Source organism: Cariama cristata, unplaced genomic scaffold (assembly GCF_000690535.1).
Source record: "Cariama cristata isolate BGI_N322 unplaced genomic scaffold, ASM69053v1 scaffold6737, whole genome shotgun sequence".
Lineage (NCBI taxonomy): Eukaryota > Metazoa > Chordata > Aves > Cariamiformes > Cariamidae > Cariama > Cariama cristata.
In genome coordinates this window covers 66,194-88,826 of record NW_009624855.1, presented here as the reverse complement: position 1 = coordinate 88,826, position 22,633 = coordinate 66,194, and the positions used below count along the sequence as shown (strand labels likewise).

At 39.8% G+C, this 22,633-nt stretch overlaps 1 protein-coding gene across 1 annotated transcript in view; it reads left to right on the top strand.

The window, feature by feature from the left end:
• Positions 1-22,633, top strand: part of PPP3CA (protein phosphatase 3, catalytic subunit, alpha isozyme) — a gene marked incomplete at its 5' end in the record, with an annotated part of 115,173 nt that overhangs the window by 40,739 nt on the left and 51,801 nt on the right. Inside the window, one exon of the mRNA XM_009703340.1 lies at positions 16,363-16,487. Within this exon, the coding sequence (XP_009701642.1) occupies positions 16,363-16,487 (125 nt within the window). The remainder of the gene's footprint in view (positions 1-16,362; positions 16,488-22,633) is intronic.

The following is a 22,633-nucleotide window of genomic DNA, read 5'->3' as shown; positions in this document are numbered from 1 at the left end:
TAGCTAATGAGTCTAGATCGTTAGAGCATCTCTGTTCAAAGGCTGCCTTGAAAAGCACAGCAGTTCTGCAGTCCGCAGAAAAGTTATCTTAAAGGATGAATCTTCACCCTTTTACTTAAAAAGGAACTACCCAGAAATACTGTTCTTGTAGGTGGCAAATAAAAACCTCTGATAGAGACAGAACCTCAATCTGAAAAAGTAGTTTGGCTAGTGAGGTATGAAATAATCCCAGAAATCTTTAATATGATCTACAGAAAGAAGACAGGGTTAGTCCAGTTCTTAACGACTGTATCTTGTAATGCCTCTTCAGGGGAGTGAGACTCGCTTGATGTTTCACATCATCATCTTCTATGCCTGAAATGACACTATAATTAAAGACAGACAAGTAAGATAATCATATTTACTAACTTTCAGTACCAAACCCACCCAGAAAACAAGCACCAAGTGTTTATTTGGGTATTTTTTCTCTTTTGCAAATATTTCTGGAGGTGTTTTTTTTTCTGCAGAGAGACAATAGTGTGTAAATGAGATCTGTGTGAGTCAGTTTGTAAGTGGATAAAGATTTTATTGTGAAGGGACTGCTGAATGCTAATAGGTTTCTTGGGTATAAACTGCCCACCAATTTCTTTAAATGGCAAAAATTATGTTCTTTAGTTGAGATAAGTTTATATAAGATAGCTATTTGTATTCAGTTATATACAACAAGCCAGCCAAGGAACAATCTTGAGACAGGGAGTACAGTGAATATTAAGAATCGTTGGTCCAATGCAAATCGGACCTGATCCTTATCATTTACCCATGTTACTGATGGCTCACTAAGAATGTGCCATTTAAACTGTTTTTAGCAGAGGTGTGAATACCTGTAGACCTTTATTGTAACAATTCTTACAGGGAAAAAAAGTGAAAACTGCTTTCATGACTTTTGCAAGACTTGTGCCTGGTGCAGAAGCCTTGGTAGAGCGCAGAAGTCTGTTGCATCTTTGTTCTTTCGATTGCCTTATTGCTGCTGTTTGTTTGTAAGGGCAGATGAACGAGAGGGGCTCAAGGAGAGTCCCGAGTCCTTTGCTGCCGAAGCTGAGGACTGGAAGCTACTCCTTGCTCAGCTTGGGAGGGACAGCTCAGACTCCCTGTGTTGGAGGAGGATCTTCTGGACCCTGCCCAGATCCTGGGATCCCCTGTAGCTGTGTACTTGGTTGATCAGTCCTTGAGGGAACAGATGACAGTAATGTTGTCCACAGTGAGTTTCTAATCCTCGGTCGTCTGAGAGAAACTGTCAAAACAGCTCCTGTGTTTTAGATCTTTTTGTTATGTGGTCCAGTTTCAGTGGGTCTTTTAAGTAAGACTTTAATCAAAGCCGAACAAGTGTTTTGAAATGAACCAAGAGTTTTTTCAGACTTAGTTCTTAAAACGGTCTTTTAGACTTGAATAATTCTTAAACAAAGTACTAACATTTATGAAAGGTGACACTGTCTGTTCTTCTTAGCAATAGTTATAGAGATTAATTTCATCTTTTGTAGTCTTGATAAGATACTGTCCCAGAGAATTTATACTTAACCTCCATATCAGTTCTTTGATACCTAACTGGCTTTTGTTATATAGCTTTTTACTTTCTTTGGAAAAACTCAAATATTTCCTAGCTCTGCATGCATTCTTTTGAGTTAAGAGAATTAATATTTTTTGGATTGTGTTTTAGAATTGTGCCTTGCCCGAGATGGCATGAAAAAGGAGAAATATGGGTAGAAAGCAGATTCATCAGCTCTCCTTCCTGTGATGCATAGATATCCCTGCTGCTCTTGGACACCAAAAAGACAGACCCACAATTACTTTCTTTTGTGGGTGATGGTCTTCTAAAACCTGATTACCTTACTTGTATGTTTTCTGAAGATAAGATCTATCTGCACTGACTCATATTTTTAGTCATGATGATGTGTCTTCCTTGTTTATAAGAAGCTTCTGTTGATTTGGCTTTTTTTTTTTCTTTTGGTCACATGCTTTTCAGCTTTCTAGCAGGCTATTTAGGGTAGGTAGAGCATTGTCAGTTGAAGGTCTTTAATGAATTTTCTCTACAAAGTTCAGGAAGATAAATATTTCAATTTTCAAATATATCTATATACAAGAAAATCATATAAAATTTTAAATAAAAAAATAGGTTATAAAACTTTTAGAGTACATGAAAACTTCTGGATGTAATAAATAAAAGTTTATGATCCAAAAGGGTTTTTTTTTTTTATTACTCGGCCAGATACAAGAGGCTAAAAAAGAGACTGCCAAGCAATTTCTACAGTTTCAGTTAAGCACAAGCTAGCTTTAACAGACGAACAAATACATGAGAATTTTATTATTTTTATGTGCCTGAAAGGTTTCTGCCTTGCAGTCACTTCAAATAACTGTACTGTTGCAATCCAGAGGGAGTAGCAAGCAGCCTGGAAAGTCACTGAAGTGCAAATAGTGCATTTTTTTCTTAGCACACATTTTTCACTTGACAATAACAAATCCATGAGAGAACTGTTTCCCTTGAATTGCCGGACTGCTGAGCGCCAAATTTGACCGATCATTTGTACTAACCAATAGAAGGGAGAAGCAGCAGCAGCAATCTGTGCTTCATAAAGGAATTTATAATGAGGGCAAAAGATTTTGTTTCATAAAATCAAGGCAACATGTTCTTGGGTGTAAGACCTCTTGCTTGCTTGCAAGCAAGGAATAGAATAGCCAGAAATATGCATTAAAAAAATAGTATAAATTCCACGGTGAAAATGTCTTTGATGTAGAAGATAGCAGGTCAGCTGTTCTTCTCCTGCAAAGGAGCCAGTTAGTTAAGCTACTTACACATTATAGACAATAAAGGGAATCAGACATTAATAAAAGGAATAACTGAAATAGTAGATAAAGGAAAGCTGCATGAACCCACTTTTTGTAGTGAGGGTCTATTGAACTCAGGTTGGAGTTACGATTTCTTGCCAGGTGCTGGGGTTCAGACTTTATGGCTGACAGCATGTGAATGGCGGTAGTATCAGCTCTCTCAGACAATAACTACCAATTTTGACTCTCTTGAAAACTTCTCTTAATATTTTTATTTTATTAGCAACAATGTAAAATTTAAGCATCTGCAAGTATCAATTGACCCATAAAGGCTTATAAACCTGGAGTAGATGCAGACAAAAACATTGTTGCTCGCAAAAGACAATAGAGTCTTTTGTGTTGGCTGTTTTCCTTACCAATGACTGCAATTTTATTGCAAGAAAATTTGTGAAAATGCTGGATTGAGTGCATATGTGGGGAAGTTGACTCTTTTCATTTGGCATTTCTTTTTTGGTTTTAGTTGTTTGGGGGTTTTGTGGGTTGTTGGGTTTGTTTTGGTTTGGTTTTGTAGTACTAGTTTTTGTTTGGTTTCGTGACTGTTCAACTTCCCATGAGGATTCACTGGTTTAGTTGATGATTTCATTGTTCTAGTGAAGGCGTATGCTCAGAGTGAATCCCGTAGTTACCTTGATAAGGGCCAGTGGTTTTGAGCTTTTCCTTGGGTTTTTGCTTGACTTTGACCAGAGATCGCAGAGCTTCGTTGAGCAGAACCATGTGCTGCGGAGATCAGCTTGTCACCAGCCTGCACGGGATGGTACCTTGCAGCCTGTAAGAGGTGCTAGAAAGTGGCATTTCTCTCTGAAATTTAGTGTTAATAAGGAGTCACAAGCACCCCGCAGATTAATAACACCCTAGTTAGTGAGCTTCAAGTAAAAGAAATGCTCTGTAGCTGCGAGCATTTCCAAGTGTTTCCTTTTTGCCAAATAATTTTTTGCCATAAACGTTTTTGTGGTTCTTGTTTTCCACAGCTGTGAGCTGAATTCAGAGCTGCAGGAAGTGTGTGCTGAGGAAATGGAGATGAGGAAAAATAAATGCAATTGTTTTAATATCATGAAAAGGAATTTTTTTTTTTTTTTTTGGTGCAGGACAAAAGTAAACTAAACTATGGCTGGATTTGGGATAGTATTGTAGTAGTTGTAGTTGGAAAGAAAATTTTCTGGAATGAATTAAACTGATAGTGTATTTGATCTTAGCCAAAAGTAGACAATGTTCCTTCTGAAAAATGAGTCATTCTGCACAGCAAGAGAGTTAAAGAGAAAAGTTCTTCTGAAATAAGGGCTTAACTTCTTCAGTCACTGTATGAACATAGTGTTGCATTTAAAAAAATATTGCCAGTACCCAGTTTGCATGGAATAGAAACAGGGAAACGGTCATCTTTTAGTGCCTCATTAAAGTACTGATTTGCTGTATGCTCTGACAGGATAGTGTTACGTACAAAATTCAAAGGAGTACGTGCGTTGTGATCTAAAATAACCATCACAGCTCTGGTTATCCCAGTGTGTTGTGGAAGTACAGCTGATGTTAGCCCAGTAAGGTTCTGAACAATAAGTATCTCCTGCTAAAATACAGACGTGCCCTTTTGTACTGGAAGTAATAGTCATTTAGTGGTACTCTGCTCCTTAAGTGCATGACCCTCCCAAGAAGAGCAAGCACGAGAGACATTGTTTCAGAAGTGACTTCAGTTATTCAAAAAAAAAGAAAGAAAGAAAAAGAAAAGGGATTTTTTTCCTTGTCTGTCATATTTTTGATTTTTCTGTCACCTCATTGTTAAAACTAACAGATGTAAGAGATTGAAGTTTCTCCCTGAACTAGGAGGACTTGAAGTTTAGACTGTTTGTACTGTCCCAATGCTGAGAGAAGAGATGAGCTATGGCATTGATACAGACAGGTAAATGTGGAGAAAGAGAGTTCAATAGCTATTTCCCAGTCTTTTGAGAATAGCCAAGAAAATTTATTTGCAACCCAGATGAAATACCGGTTTACTTATCAAATAGCTTTTTCTTGGTCAGTATGACTTCACAAAATGCAAATTTAGGAAGTAGCTTGTTTATCTGCTTCATAGCGGTTTGGAAATCCCTGTAACAGAAGGTCTGTAACAACAGAAGACAAGGTTGTCTTAACTGAGTGGGGCAGAACCAAATTTGGCCTAAGCAACCGACTGAAGTCGATGCCAGTAGTCACCCAGTGAAGCTGTGTATCTTCACATCTTTGAAGTCAAGGACTAAGTAAGCAGGAAGAAGATGGACATTGCGCAGCAATAAGTTGGCCCAAACGCATTCTGGTTTGAGTATTTCAGCAGTCAGCAGAGCAGTAGCGTGCAAAGCTTGTCTTGAAAGCCGTGTCAGAAACAAGGCTTTATTTCATACTGGTACGGCAGTCTCTTGGGACAGCCATACGGGTATGGCTACTCTGCCATCAGTAATGCACACCTACAGATACAGTACTGTGGTTTGAAAAAAAAACTCTATTTGAGGGGTTTTCTGTAATTTTTTTTATTAGAAACTTTGCATGGTTTTGCGTTAAAGTATGGTAATTGTTTCTTCTGGTGTGTGGCACCGTTGCGTCCCGCTGGTGGGATTTGCTTCTTTTATGTTTAGGGTTGGAATTGCTCTCTCAGAAAAGATCTGGTGTTTGAGGGAGTCAGTTGCTGGTCTCAGCTGTTGTATTTTCTGTTAAAAGCACATCCTTATTAATGTTGCTTTAAGAGGAAATACACTGTATTTTTCAGATCCTACCTTTATTATACATGCTGCATTTACATGGAGGTACGTTATAATTTAAAACAAAATTTCTTAAGGTCACATAAACACTGTTTCAGATTTAGATTATGTATATGTCCAGGATTATGATGTTCCATATTCTTTGAAACCAGATAATCTGGGAAGTGCTGTGGAAGAAGTAATCACATAGCTCCCATCAGAATTAATGAACTCTGTAGCTAAATCCCCAGAACTTCCTGAAAATCTTGTCTTTGCAATATAAAAAGCTGACTCAGGAGTTTATTTGATATCTGTACGTATAACTTTTTATTAAAATCCCAAATCTGTGAGATTATTTTTCTGATCTGGATCTGTAGCTGGGGGTGTTTTCAGGCTGTGTATGTTCTGATTACATGATTTGAATTTCTGTTCGGCTGAGGCTGATTCTAGCAGGGAAGGCCTTTAACCTGCAAGTGCAAAAGGTAAGGTGGTAGAGATCCTTGGATGGAGATACTGAATTCACATACACTTAATTCACATATCAAATTTAACCTAATCAAATGGCAGTGAAATCCTGTTTGGCTGACTGGTAAGATATTAAACATTTATTTACCTCCCCTTGGAATGTTTGGTCTGTAATTATTAAAAATGTATCTGATAACTCTATATTAAAGCCTGAAAGGTTGTCATGTTTGAGATGACTGATAGACTACAGACCAGAAGAGTGCCATGAATGCCAGTTCAGTATAATAGCTTTTTTCCATTTTTTTCCCCCTGATACTCTCTTTGCAAGCTATTTTTTGATGATGACCTTTTCTTCTTACCTCTGTTTCTGAATAGCAGTACTCTCTGACCTCCCAGAACGACTTACTGCGTGTGATGTGGGTGATGGCTGTCTGCCAAAGGAATTTTTCTTGCCTGTCCCTCCCCTCCTCTGACTTTGTTTTTGGGGTTTTTCCCTCCTCAGTCAGCCAATGGGAAAATAATTCTCAATGTAGTGGGAGAGACTGGTTCGTGTGCTTGAGGTGCATGGCACAGGAGCCTGCCCAAGTCTGCCTGGGTGCCACCCCTAATGCTACCCAGAGTCCTGTCTAAATTGCATGCACTCCTTATATGCCTAATAGCAAGGTTATACAGAGAAACATAATTAAGGCTATTCTGTTCATCGGTGTGACTTCTTTGCATTCATTTTCATAATTGTCATTAAGCGATAGCAATTTTTGTCTGGAACTAGATGGTCTTCAAGGTTCCTTCCAACCCAAACCATTCTGATTCATGTTGATTTGGGATCAGCATATGAATTTAACCACCTACTCAAGATCATGTTTAGGTATATGTTTTCAGCAAGAGGAAATTAATGTGGTCAACTCCTCCTTGCTCTGGCTCCCCTAACTAATTGGCATATGAGCTTTTACCAGGACATAAATTACTGTGGAGAGCTTTCTCTTAAAAGCGCTTTCCTCAGAGGTTAATAATTTTTCACCGAGAATTAGATTTGTATAAGATACTTGTTATGGAAATTAGATTCTATAATTTTAAAAAGTCATCTTGCGTGGCTTGAGCTAGAATTGGGAAACTTGCCTGTTACTTGCTTTCCTTAACCCTATACCCATATACTAGCACGTGAACACCTGTAGTACAGAAAGGTTGGATTAAAATAATAGCTCAAGCCCATTAAAGACATGGGTGCAGAAGCTGAGGTTAGAGCTCAGTAGGTCTTCATTGCTGGCTCTTTTGTTCATGGCTCTGAATATAGACCATTAAGCCCAAATGCTGAACCCCAGAGAATTTCTTTGAAACTAATTGTGCTGGCTCCTTCCACTCAGGGTGCGTGCAAGTATCCGTGTTGATACTGCCAGTTGCTTATTAAGAGCCCAGGAATTTGAGAAATAGTATTTTTATTTTCCCTTAACATCTGTTCCTGGGAAATGCAGGCAGAGTGCTATAGATCCAAAGGTAATGAACAAATGCGTTTGTTTGTGTCGAGCAAATGTTTGTTTTCCACTGATAAGACAAATTGTTTTGCTGAAGGAAGGAGGATTGTTTTTGTCATAGAGTGGTGCTGCTGATTCTTAATAAAACGCTGAGTTGGGGTGGGATGGAGCATCAGGCAGGTCCGTGATGGCACAGAATGAGGAAACTGTGACAACAAATGTTATCCTCAGGTGAAAATGGAAAATATGTGTTACAAGCCAACGTGAACGTCCAGTTTTTGTGGTTAGGTTTTTAGATGCTAGGCATTCATATACTGAAGCTCAAGATGCTAATGCTGCTACCCATAAAATCTCGTAAACTGTTGGGTGCTCGGAAGGCAATTGAATTGCAGTCTGTTAGGGTAATACTGCTTTAAATTTCTACAGTAAGTAGAGCAAACAGGAATACTATCCATCGAGCCCTTGTGAATACCGAGGGCTTCTTTGGGCTTTATATAACTATCCCTATATCCGTGTAATACCAGTGCCTTTGTTTTAATTTTACTGGGGTTGGGGTTTGTGCTGCTGAGAGAAATACTAACTGTAAAGAATCCTGATCCTAAGAATTGAATTAAATCATCAACAAAAAAAATTATCACATTAAATTGTGAAGGCCTGGCTACAAACTACTTCTAATGGCAAATTACTGACTCTGGAAAAATATTGTACAGCAAAAAACCAATGGAGGTCTCTTCAACCAGATTAGTGAGCAAGATGTAACACTGAGTAATTCTAATAACAAAGCTGTATGTTATAGATGGACAATATTACAGTCCAATCTATACAAATAAAAGCTATTCCCAGAATAAAACGCAGCATTGAATGTTATGCTGCTTTTTTCTACAGAGCTGAGCATATTTGAGCTTCTCCTCTTCAAAAACCCTTTTGCTATTTTGCCTTGCTTCACCTTCCCCAAATCTCGTTTGGAGCCTTGTGTGTAACGCCGGGCTGTGCCTGCCGCTTGTGCAGGACCTTCCCTCCTCATCGAAAGGGCTCTCCTGGTGCATTGAATTGGATGGAGCAATATGCAGATGTGGTGTTGCCTCTCTGGCCATCCCTGTTCTCCCACCGACCGAACTCGTGACCTTGTAAGTTATTAAACTTCCCCAGGCCTTTGTTTTTTACCTCTGTAAAACTGAGGATAACAGAATTTCCCAGTTGGTATAAATAACCTTGACCTAAGGATATGAGCTGGAAATCCTGACCCATACAGCAATGAAGCACTTTCCTCGCAAGTAATCCTTCTGATGGGGTTATTTGTGAAATAAGCATTGCTCTCTGATACTGAGGGTGCATTAACAGGAGATAATAATGGCACGGCTGCTTTTCCATTTGCCATGGAGGATGCTCAGGGCAGTGCTGACCTTGGAGGGTGGCAGAGGAAGAGCTGGTTGTTTCTTTGATATGTATGGGAGTGAATGCTGGTTTACTCCCATCCTATTTTGTTGCTCTCCCCGTGACCTGATTCAGCATCTCCTGGTACATGTGATGAGAGCACCTTTCCCTGTTGATCTTGGAAAAATTCTGTAAAATACTCACTAGCTCACTATCCCCTTTCTACTATAACTCTGCTATGTTGCTTTGACCTGGAATGGAAAGTTTTCATTTGGCACCTCACTGCTGTGATACACACTTACTCTCCTGAAAAATTCCTCCGGGGTAGGAGCGTGGAGGGAAGGGATTTTTCTCTGCCCGTGTAGGTTTTACAGTACTTGGTAGAGGCTGTTTCCCGAGACTTTGTTGCTTCTGGTATCTCTTGTATACACGAAGGCACTTCTCTGGCCAGGCTTATGTACATGATTTTTATTTTGTTTTGAGACACTGCAAATAATTTTGTGATACAAACAGTAATTTTGTGGAGCTATTTTTAAAACCTTTGTGCTGAAGGTGGTTTTGTAGCCTTAACATCTTGAAGGGCTTGCTGCCACATGGTTTAGGGGTTTTTTTGCTTCCTCCTTCGCCGGAGAATATTAATGACTGGTGTCCTGAAGGTTGGTTCTGATATGATGTTTTCTCTTCCTCACTCTTTTTCACTCTGCCTCTTCAAATCAAGTGTCATTAATTTGTTCTAGCCTTCAGGGGATGGTGGGAGAAAACTAACTCCTATTACAAGGAGCGAGCGTGGGTTGATCTTCAGAGACACTAGCGTTTCAAGTGTTGGCAGAGCAGAACACAGTATAGTGTCCTCCTGTGTTGCACAGAAAACAGCTTTTCCCAAGATGATACTTTTTTTTGCCCCTCAGTACAAAGAACAAAAGTCAGCAACCAAACAACATTGTCAAATGTGGCGTTGATGGGCCATTTGCTGGTTCCTTTGCTGTATCTGCATAGCTACTGGTTTCTGGCTTTATCTTTGGTGAAGCAAGCCTCTTTATGAAAGTATGTAATTGCAGTTTTTTGTTAATGCCAATTCACTCTAGTAGTATAAACTCATCAATTTGCATGCAGTGATTGAAGGGAGAAGATAGAAGAAAGCCTATTATAATCATGTTAGATAACCAAATATGAATATGAATGAGATCATGCTTCTTTTGGAAATACAGAACTGTGTTGTTCAGTACATGTAGTATAACAAACGTTTATACGAAAGCCTGTTATGTTGAGTCTAGTAGATGTTTTCTTAGGATGATAAATTACCTAGTGAGCTGTCTAAATGATTCTGACTTTAATTTGAATAAGTAATGAAGTCTGCAAGTTCTTTAAACATCTCACTTATAGTCATGCAATTCTGTTTTGTTTATAAAACAATGTATGTAATTTAACTTCTGAGTTTGTGTCTTGAGTAGTGCTTTAGTGAGCAGCTACAAATAAAAACTTTTGGAGTGTTGTCTTTTAGTTTGTACTTCTCCTTCCTCCTTGTTCTCCAAAAAGTAAGGTAGAAAATTGCTCGATCTTTAGTGATAAAAAAAAAAGAAAGGAAGGAAGAAAAAAAAAAAGCATGGAACAAAACGGTGGTGTTTTGAACACTTCATACTGCTGTGGCAATGTATAATGTTCCTCAAAAACATGTGCACTTGGAAACAAAGCTCATTCACACTGAAAGATTGTGTGATTGAAGATGTGACTCTTATGTGTGACTTTGTTCTTAAATCTTGGGGAAGATGAGAGCCTTCTGGTTAATAGTTGGGCCCTTCAGGAGCAATGCAGTAGTTTTGCTTGAAGCACCTGAGAATTTCATGCGTATAGCTCTTGCAGATATTTTCCCTCGTATTTATCGGTGGGCTAAGGAAGCCCAGTCTTTGACTCTGCAGCTACAGAAGTTCGTCGAGTTGGTTTTGCTTTACCTTTGTGTGTCCACTGTTGCTTGTAAGTACTTCTTCCTCACTTGGCTTCTTGATTCAGCCTTTGGTAACTTTTCACTGCTCCAAACTCCTTTCCTGGAGAAATAGTGGGGACATACTTCTCATTGGGGTGTGCAGCCTCTTTACCATCTTGTCATGTAGAAGTGGGCAAACGAACATCCACGAGTCAGCTCAGACACCTGCAGGTTTACACGATGTGCCTGTTGCTTTGTCAGTAAGGCTTTGTAAGTACTGGGTGTCCTTGAAAAACGGTAAACTCTTGGAAGCATGTGCTAACTAGTGGAATGGTAAGCAGCTAAACACTTCCTAAACATTGTACAAAGCAAACCCCTTTGCGATTTGCGGTCTGCATTCTGCAGTGTAACTCAGTAGGGTGTTTTTCTCCTTTAGGTTTTGCAGTCTTGTGTGCTGCTTTACTGAAGCACAATCTCTTGGAGCTCAGCGCAAAGACTTCCCTAGCTCAGCGAATATAAAGAACAAGTTGTCAAGTCCTACACAGTGTTAGTTGCTTCTTTAAAAGGTGTCTTTGCTTCATTATTGTTAATTGTCATACACATATGAGTTTGCAGATGTTGCTTCTGAAGCTGATGGAGTGTTGCGTATCTGCTTCTAATTCCTGATGACATTTGAAAATGGGAATATAATCTTGTGATACATGGAATGTAAATTCACTTGAGACATTAATGATATTTTACTATAATGTTACACCAATTAAGTGTATACATGATAAATGAGAAAATAAGTGCAGCATATCCAAAGTGTTGCAGATAGAAATTTTTTCAATTGACAGTGTTTAATGTACTATGAATATAAATTTTGTCCTTAATATCCATCTGGAGTGGGAAACCACACAGAATAATCTCTGGGCTGAGTTTGTACGTGGTGAAGAGCATTTAGTTATCTGAAAGAAGGCACCTCGAGCATTTTCAGACTTTTTATTTGTGCCAATAGTCGTTGCAATCTAAATCACTGCTCTACTGCCTTGTCTCCTATAAATAAGCTGGCAATGCCACTGCTAAGCTTTGGGCTTCCTTCACTGCTGGTACAGTTGGAACTAATCCTGTTTTAGTATTGTGTGTTCCTTTGACGTAAATCAGAGGGAGATTCTCACAGTGAAGCCGTCAGAAACTAATTTACTTTGTATTAGGATGACAATTTCTGAAAACAAATGAAAAAAATGTCTCCCTTCTCTCTCCCATGTCCAATTTCTATTTCTATAATAAAACGGTATTTTATAGACAGTTACATTGGGAAAGTTCTGGTGCTGTAGTGTTGGTTGGTGTAGCAGATAAAATTACCCATCACAGTGAGTAGGAAGAGCTGCTCAGAAACATGGTTTGTCGGTAATGGCACGGGCAGTCCTGTGAACTTGGATCTTCTGGAGGGGCCCATGTCTTCCCTGAAAATTTCCTCAACGGAGGTAGATTTCTAAGGAGTCCACAACCAACCAGTGTTTCTTCAGCCTTTTGATTGCACTAATGAATTCAGTAGAAGACCAATTTGAAACAGCTTTAAAAATTTCTTTACATAGCATGTCATGCAGATCTGGAGCTTGCTGCCCGGAGAGGTTAGGGAGGCAGGGCACTAGTCACAGGCTCAGATAGACAAATTCAGGGGCAACGAGTTTGGTACCTGAACTGATCCCTGGAAATGGTAGGTCAGTGGAAATGCTCTTTGGTTGTTGCCCAGCTGGCAATTTCAGGATATAAAGAAAGCTGAAAAACACTGGATAAATTAAGCAGTCTTTTTAGGGGAAAAAAAAATTGCTGTCAGATCATTTAGTTATCATAAATTGATGAGTGTAAAAAGGCCATGACTTGATGGGACTTTTGGGAAACCGGTGATATAGGAAAATACATGAATTTCTAATAGAAGCCATACCACCCAATAGTCCTCCTTTCAATAAATGTGTTTTGTACCAACACAGCTGCTTTTAATGTTAATCCCACACACATACAAACTGTGTTTTATATTCCCTGTGTTCATACTTTTAATCCATAAATACATTTATCCTGGAGATCTTCATTAAGAATTGAATTTCCTGCCTCATTGTGCTGGGTTTTATTTTGTTGTTATTTGATGGAAAAACGTTCATGTCTCATTGAATGTGTTGTTTGATAGCAAATGCTGCAGTACCAAAAGAGAGCCTGCACAAGTATAAAAAAAAAAGACATTTTTGCAAAATGAAAAGGAGGAACAGATCCAATGGTAATGCTTGTACAAGAGTAAACATGAAAATATAATAATTAGTGTGCTTTCAAAATTTTTTTTCTGTAACATGGAGGGGGAAGGTAGTGAACTTAAGAGCTTTGTCAAGGCAGCGTGGAGTGGATGTGAAACTCTCGTGCGGGATCCTGGTGTGACAGGGCTGCAGGGCTCTTTGTTAGTGGTGGGAAGCTGCAGGACAGGACATGAAGGGTATGGCAGAGTTATTGGCTGATGGATGTTTCTGCCTGTATGAATGGAAGTATAATGCTAAATCTCTTCTGCCCCCACCTAATCAAAGATAAAGCATTGATCTGGCTGCCTGGGAAATCTTCCAGTTTTGAGATTTGTAAGGGTTGGAAAAGAAAGGTGGCAGAACTATAGCTTTAGAAGCAGTTGCTTTTGAGCTACAAGTAGAGTATTGTACTACTGTATACATACAAAATTGCCCTTTAATTTATTTGTAAACAAGGCCGTCCATCAGGATGTGAGTACACAGGCATTAACGTTGTAAGGACGTTTCAGGTCTGTACTTGCAAACCTGGATATATAAGATCCTTAAGCTATTCCAGGGAAAATGCTAATTGGATTAACTGTATGTAACATTGTGGTCTTTCAGTAGGAATTCTGGGATCTGACCATAATAAAGTAAATCTCAACGTTAACTCTTCATTTTGAGCATCTTCTCTTCCTCCCACTGCTTTTACCTGCTGATTTTAAGCTTCTCTTTTGGAACTACCTTAATTGCTTGGCAAGGTTGGATCTGAGGGCTTTTTAGCTTTTTTTTTTTTTCCTGGATCTGTTGTCAAGTATAAACAGAGTAGGCTGCTGCGGGCAGAGTGCCTGGAATATCCATCGAGTATCAATGCTCAAGTCCAGTTCAAAATTTTGGGAGTCATGGGATTGCAGGGCTCCACACTTCTTATTTCTGTCCACTTCACTGGTTTGCTCTCAGCTTTTCTAACTCGTGACAAATTGATGGGCATACAGCTACTTGGAGAAAGCTCTCTGACCTTCTTGGTTTCTGTGTAACGGCCTCAATATATTTACCTGTTCACACACGCCTGCATAACAGCAGCAGCACAATCTCGTTTCTTTGTGCTTTAGTGAAAGAGCAAAAGTTAAATCTGTTTAAAAATCTTTCAGTCTTGTTCAACTTTGGGTTTTTGCAGTTGGAGCAAATGGGGGCGGGCGATAATTGGTAGCGCTGTACACTTACATAACTGAAAGCTTTTCTGCTGGCAGTGAGCGGAGCAGATTGCTTGGCCATCAATATGCGACACGTGTTCTGAATCTTCCCACAGTGTCCGTGCAGAGGAGTACAGTCAAGCAGCGTGTATTGGGTTTGGTAGATTAACGTGTTCAAATAAAAATGGTATCAAAAAATATCCTTTGGAGTACTTTCTTTTTAGAGAAAGAGGGGCGGTGTTATAGCGCTTGAGGATTTAAATAGTATTTATTTTGCATAATTAATGGCAGATATTATTCTTAGATAGAAATAATAACTGTTGATGTCTTTCAACACAAAGGTTGTCATCTAAAACTCTTGGGAACGCAGATCAAGTAGGAAAAAGAGTTTATACAATATAACACAGTGATGATAAGAGTACTGTATGCTATTTTAAATGCCCTGTTACTACTATAGAAGAATGGTCAGCTAGCCAGCACTCGTGAATTTTGTCACCAATTTCACATAAATATTCAGGAAAGCAGTGACTGGGACATCAGTGGGGTTTTTCTGTACCTGAGGGGGGGTTGTTTGGTTGGGTTGGGACTGGGTGGGGATTTCTTTTGGTTTTGGTTTTTGAATGGAATGACAATATTATATCAATCCTATTGTTAGTGTATACATTCAGAAAAAAGTGATGCAAGTGGAAAACATTATGTGACACCGGACTGAGATGAAGGACACTAATGTATGAACACTGCTTGCACTGAGAGTTTGGATTTGGTGTTACAGCTGTTCTATATAGTGCTTTTGTACCTATATGGAGACGTGGCTTCAGCTTCTCCATGGCATGCAGTAAATGTGAGGTTTGCTTGTCTGTACTAATAGGACAAGACCTCTGTATCAACTTCCAGGTAAAAGCTCAAATGAGAGCACTACTTCAATACAAAAGCTTGCACCACTACACCAGAGAGAGCATCTGAAGTCTTCTGAATTTAGTGTTAGCAGTAAATAAGAAGCTGCGTGGCTGTTGTAAGATAAGGTTTATCTTGGACCCTTGGTTTATTTAGTTTCTTCATAATCACCCTTTTAGTTTGCAAATCGAATTTTTTTTTTTTTGAGTCGTTGAAGGGAGAGCCAGTCTAAACTGACCTCAGTGATAGTCAAGGCCATTAACATTTTCTTCATTAAGGATCACGTCCAGAAAAGATCTGGGCTTGGCCCTAAACCTGGGGGGTTGTCCGCCTCCCTTAGGTAGCGGAAACAAAGCAAGGCAAAAGGAAGCAGGGTTTGGCACAGCTTCCATGAGGGCCTCCAAAAGTATCGCTTGCCTTCTTGCAGATGCCTAAAATCACCCACCATGGAGTTTGCAGGTTCACAAGATAGCCAAGCCAATCTCTTAACTCGAAGGCACAAAACGAGACATCCCTATTTAGCCGCCGCTGCACATCGCTTGTGCTCTGTCATGTTTATTGGGAGCTGCGCTTTCTAGAGAAGCCACTTGTTAGATTGACTTCATTGCAATTAAGTGAAACAAATCGTAATCATATGAGATTAAATAAAGTGGAAGAGGTTAAAGCATGAAAAATCAGTGTCATCTCGTGTAAGATATGCTTTGGGAAGCAAGCATGCCATTTTTCTATACGGAAACGAGAAGTCAGAGATTTGTCAGGTTAACCAGTGGTGTGCGTAGGCCAGGCATGCTTTGCATTTTACAGAAAGCCTGTCGGTGTTCGTCTGGGTTTAAGACCAGGTGAAATAGAGGAGTGATGTCGAAAGAGAGGGTAACCTTGCTTGAGCATGTTTTCTTTTTCAGGACAACTTTGGTTTGTCTTACTACTATTGCCAGTATCGTGTGCTCTGCTCTGCTGGGCAGTAGGAGGAATGGACAGATACCTATGAAAATAATTATAGGTCAAATTTGCCTGATGACTCTCGTTTAATTAGTTGGTAGCCTTTTTCACGCACATATATGATTGCACGTCATAGAAAAACAGCTTCTGCTGAGCAGCTGCCAGCTCTCACTGGTTGTTTAACTAGGGAATGATGCACAAAATTGTCATAACAGATTTCTTATAAGACAGTGACTTCAGAATGCATGTGCCTAAGATGATCTTCACATGGTGAATCTGAATATTGCTCTTTTTCTCTTATAGTTTGTGGAGACATCCATGGTCAGTTCTTTGACTTGATGAAACTGTTTGAAGTGGGAGGTTCTCCTGCCAACACACGATATCTCTTCCTGGGGGACTACGTGGACAGAGGGTACTTCAGCATTGAAGTAAGTTTCTTATTTCTGTTTTTGGCTGCGAAACTGCTTGCAGCGTATTGTGTATATTTAGCATCGGAACTTAACCAGTTCAGGAATACTGAAGCTCTTGTCAGATACCACTTGTGAGCAAAAAAAGTCCACCTTAATGTTGCTGATGGTGTTTTCATAAAGGTTGCTTGTTATCCAGCCAGATGCCACTGTGTGTGTGCTGGAAAGCTGATGGAGAACGGACCTTGGTGCTAACTAGTGACCATCCAAATATAGCACAGAAGGCAGTCTGCCCTGTAGCCTGTGCAGGCTAAATAGGAGAAATAGCTATGAGCTATTAGAGAGCAGGCATAACAGAAAACCTTAATGAACAACCCTTAGTTTAGTTTGACTTTTACGTTTATTTGATCTGAGTCTTCTGGATGTGAAATGTTATGAAAATGGAAGGATAGATAGGGGGTAAATGGGACAAAAAGCCAGCAGATCACATGCTGTGCTAGAGCGAATGAGGGAGTTCTGTTTGGATAAGGCAGGCAGCAGTGCATGATCTCTGGCTTTTGATGCAGCGCTTGAATCCACAGAGAAGTGATGCACGTGTGCCCTGCAGAGTCCAGTATCAGGTTGTAGAATGTGGTGGTCAAATGACAGCATCTTTAGCTGGCTTGCAAAAGAAACAGTATCCTGGCCAACCTGCCCACCTTTGACTAGACGCAAGTCAAATGGCAAGCACAAATCCTTTTTTCCAGTGCTCATAAAACAAATTGGATTTTTTTTTTCTTCTGTTTTGTATTGCTGCTTGGTTATGCAAACTGACAGATGAGGTGCACAATTATCAAATAAAACCTAATCTGGATTTGTTCATCCAGGTCATAGTTGATCTAGTCACTGAATGGTCAGTCAGAAACCCTTGCAGCAGCTTTTGAGCTACGGCTTGGCTCCTTTCTCTGAAGCGTTCAGACTTTAACCCCCCTCTGAGTCAAGGGAGAACACCCATTAGCTGTTAGAAGCAATATAGGTCCTAGGCTGTGTGTCTGTGACTGGATAAGATAGCAGCATACGAGAATTTATATACTGCCATTTCATTCTACATACTACATCGTAGTACACTGTTGCCATATTGAAATAAAAATACGTGATCCCAAACAGCTGAGTTATTTGTCACGTGTTCGTAAAATGGATCATCTTGCCAGTTTTATATTTATAGTATGAAGAGAAGTTTCTTTAAAATAAAATTCTGTAAAACTACTTTTGCTTTATTAGTTTACTTTAAAACTTAATTTGAAACGTTAACAGAATCTTTGGGCAGTGGCACATTTTACGAACAGAAATATGCTGTTCCAAGTTCAACTGTTCTAAAAACTTAAGAATTGCAAGGTTCTTTTGCCCACCTGCCAAAAATCAATATAGCTAGGATTTAGTGTCATACTGAAGTCAGCACTTTGATCATGATTTTTTTGAGCCATGTGTGTCTGCTTCCTCCCTTCTCTGATCCACGGTGAGCTGTGAGCTAAGTCATCGCTGTGTGGATTACCGTGCTGGATCACTTGGGGAAGGTTGGGAGTGTGGGGGTGGCTTCACAGACTTAAACTGTTGTGCAGCTCAGTCTTTAACTACCATTTTTCAGTTGCAATAACCTAGTTCGTATCTCCTGTAGACTTCAACTGAGCCAAGCTGTATCTGGAAGAGGAGAGTTTTGTCTTCATTTCTATGTATGTTTTTAATGTAAGAAATAGAAGTGGATTTGCTTCAGCTTCCAAGTGCTTTCCTGGCAGTTTGCCCAAAGCTACTCCAGGGCTACTACCAATTAAAGACAATAGCAAGCTGAATAACACAAAGCAAAATATCTTATGGGTGGGGAATAAACCCTTTAAAATTGCTCATTTAGCAACCTGCACATACATATTTAGTAAATTATATTCTGAATTTAGTTTTTCCATTCTGAAACAGTGCTGTTTCACTGGAAGCAGTACTGTCTTCTGACAGTGCCAAGGAAATATCTGAGCTGTCACTTGTATTATTCCTTTTTGTATGTAAGGTTCTCAAATCACTACTTTTTGGTCACATAACTGATTCTTCCCACCTGTCAACCTTGATTAAAGAATGCCTTTGAAAGGAAAGGCAGGTTTCTGTTTTGTAAGTGTATTCGAATGTAGAGCTGTGCATTCAGGCATGAATTCAGCGCAGTAAGTAGTGACAAGGAAAGGAAAATGGTGAAGAATGGAACTTGGCATGTTGAGGGGGGATGCTTTTGGTGGAGAAGGGGCCCTGAGCACATCTAGCAGGCGCCAGCTCCTGCCAGTACTTTGTGTTGGAGAAGTTGTGGTGATAAAACAGTCCTAGCCTGATCTCAATGCATGTTTCTACCACGTCAGTCACACAGTGATCTTTATTCCATCGATCTGTTGACTCCCCTTTCTGCTATGTAGACACAAGACCATTGCAGTTCTGGGATCTTTCAAAAAGAATTCAGTAGCTGGTCCAAGGTACTAATCACGAGTAATACAAGCTTTTAAAAAAAATCCCTTTGATTGCCGTGTGATATTGAGTGTAGAAGTGACACCATTGAGCCTAGACCTAGCTGAGTTCTGGTAGTGGGCGAGATAATCCTTGTCTGTGGGCTGCAAAGCATTTGGGATTCTTCTGGATGAAAGGTACTATATAATGTAAGCTATTATCATTAAAAACAGAGGGAAAAATTGCATAAGGTAGGTGGAAGGCATTTGATAACGCAGAGGGAGAAAGAGAAAAGTATTTGTGTAAGGCAGTCAGCAGAAATGACAATCCTTGCCCCATAGAGCTTTTGATCTAAGGGCTCAATCCTTCGCGTGTGTGCTCCATTTTTACTACTGTTTGAAGGGGGGGTGTTTTGTGTCTTTAAAATTAGAACTAAGCAAGGTGTCACAGAATGAGGGACTAAACAAAGGAATTACAATAGGTAAAACAAAAAATGTCAAAATTGTAGATAGGATGAGATGAGGTTTCTTAGCGCAGACCAAATCTTTATCCTGTAGTTGCGCTGTCTTTTCCATTTGATCTTTTGGCATAGCCTGAGCATTTCTTCACTTAGAATAACACATTTCTGCAAGTTGCAGTATCTGATACAGCACACTTGTTTCCTCAGCTCCATAACTGATAACATTTCCCTGTTGTGCTTGTGCACCGTTCCAGGGTTTTGACTCCAGAGTAGAAACCCCTCAGTTCTCGCTTTCAAATAAGTTTTATGGTCATGGAGAAAAGAAACCCAAATGATCAAAACAGAGGGTTATTTTTAAATCCAGAGAATAGTTAGAGCATAAGTGGTTCTGCAGGACTAGGCTGTAAGGAAGAATGACTAATCTCTACCTAAGTCTGAAAACTCTCTTTTGAAAAGCAGACATAAATGCCATGCAATGTAGGGGCGAATATACATATAGACTCCTTTTCATTAGTCTTGGAAAAATTACAATCAGGGTAAATACCGGCTATAATACATTAATAATATTATGTAAATGAACTGTTGGAATTGTTTTCCTGCTCAATCCCACATAAAAACATACAGGCTTAAATGTCAATTGAATATCACAAGGTACATACTGATCATTTTTGACAGAGCAGATAGTTAAGACATGGAGAATTAAACCAATGTTCAAAATGAACAAAACCGGAGTTGTGTTTTAAGGTTCAAAACATTTGTATATCTTCATTTCATGAGTGCAGAAAACGAAATTCCAGAAGGAGAGACTGTTTTTGTGGTATTTCTAGCAAGAGCAAAGTGAGATGTTTGGAGTGAGTCTGGAATTTGACCATCGGACCTTGCATCAATTAGAAAAGCATCTGGCACTTCAGATGCTTCTGAACTCAGTGAACTCTTTGAAATTATTAACTGGTCTCTCCCAAGAAAAGAATTACATATAAATAAATTTGTGTTAGTAAACTGTGGGTGAAGTGAAAGCTGGTGAAGCCCTGTGTGTGTCGTCTCTCAAGTCTCCGTGCACTTTCTAGGACTTCATTGGAAGAATAAACACCTTTCCATTTCCTCTGTTGCTCTAGTGTGTTAATGTTTCCCAATAAGCAGCTTGATTTAAAATAGTTTTGGCTGGTCAGGAATAGTTTACTGGTGAAGTGAATCAGGTTTTATTATTATCCTAAATTTCCTTTCCCTTTTGTTCTATATAACAGTAGCAAATATGTTTCTCTGTAGCACTAATTTGCATCTTGTAAGATCTCATTTTTGCTGGGCAGTGCTCCTCAGAGCCGTTGACTATTCAGCAATTCAGCAAATTTGGATTATTTTTGTATATATTGGATTCCCAGACTGGAACATCTGTTTGTGTCGGGGCCATCCTCGCAGCTTGCCTGGTCCTGTGCCAGCTCTTCCCGAGTGAGTCCCCAATGTGCCACGAACCCCCTGGGCTGCAGGCCGAGAACATGGGACAGTGCCATGGAGGTCGCTCCCACCGTTTCCCCCACGCTGCTTCCATCTCTCTCCGGGACCCAGCTCCACAGAAAACAGCTGGGTCCGAGGCACAAGGTCCAAGGAGGAGAGCTAGAAGCCAGCACTTGGATACCTGTTTAGAAAGTACTAGTTATACGAGTTAAAGGAACATTTAAGAAAAAGAATCTTCTAGTCCCTTTGGACTTTTTCAGGTCCTTCCAAGGGCCAAAATAGGATTATTGTGGTCTAAACACTAGCAAAGAGTATAAGGCAAGTAGCAATGGTTTGCAGGTGATCATTTTTAATAAAATTGTCTAGGAGACTAGCTAGCAGAGAGTCTTGCAATAATTGAAGTCTAGAGGTACTAAAGTACCATGCAGGTGTCAAAAGAAAATCCCAAAGCAGCTTGGGAATATTCAACAGATTTTAAAAAAGTAAACATAAGTTGAATAATCAGAATGAGATTCTTGAACAATGGTTTAGGAACAGCAGAGACCCTGACCACGAGGAATGAATTCACTGTTACTCCACAAGAAGTCTATTTCCACAACAGTAGACTTTTTAATTTTTAAATATGCAACCTCTGTGTAGATGAGCACTGGTTTTAGAAACACACAAAAAATGGGTGAAATAAGAGCACATTAGCAAAAATGTTGTGGCAAAGACTGTAAGCTGTTGCTGAAGATCTGGTTGATGCAAGTGGCAGTACTTTGTTGTCCTTGTTCTGCAGCAGAGCTTTGAAAGAAGAGATCATCTTTATGTTCTGAAAGTTGAGGGGAAAAAAGTTGAATACTGGTTGTGGTGAAGACAATACAATTTTTTCTCCATTTTCTGTAGTGTTCAGAGTGTTCTTTCCCTGTGCTCAAAGGATGGTAGTTCAGAAACGTTGTGGTGAAGACAATACAATTTTTTCTCTGTTTTCTGTAGTGTTCAGAGTGTTCTTGTGCTCAAAGGATGGTAGTTCAGAAATGGCAATGAGTTGCATCTCTTGTGAGTGTTTTGGTTACAGATGCAATGTATCTGTATTTGTCTCTGAAATAAAGCCCTAGTAAATTGTCATACCAGTCATGTATTATTTCAATGCAGTTAAAGTAATGCACTTTTTGTATTGAGGTGAGGTGTGTCTTAGAGTGAAGGAGCTATGCCAATATACTGCTCCACAGTTCACAGAGCATCAGTAGAGACCTTAGCAACGTGTGGCTCAAATTATCCTTCTGAGTATGAATTACCTTGCATTTATTCACACTTAATTTCACCTGCTGGGGGAGTGTCCAATGCCACCGGTCATCTGGAGGGGAGAGTTCATCTTCTGTTCCCCGTCCAAAGCCACACAGCTAACAGAGCGAGCTGCATCTCTTTCTTTCTGGCCTGATCAGTGGAAGAGCACCCAGAAGCGAGTGTGCTGTGGTTGCAATGTAGTGACAAGGGTAACGACGTGTCGAGGTTCCTCGTGTTGAGAAGATAACTTGAGGTGCATCTTGAAGGTCTGAGGCTTTTGGTTTTCATTTTCAGGAGGTTACGACGTGTCGAGGTTCCTCGTGTTGAGAACATAACTTGAGGTGCGTCTTGAAGGTCTGGGGCTTTTGGTTTTCATTTTCAGGAGGTGCTGAGATTTTGAATTGTGCAAAGGCTCAGATTCAGCATGCAACAGTGGAGTTAAATCCTATGTCTGTTTTGAAAATATGTGCCTTTGGCTTACACAGCGCTTAATTGCACAGACCTATTCTTTCCTGATGCTGAGGCTGCCAGAGCC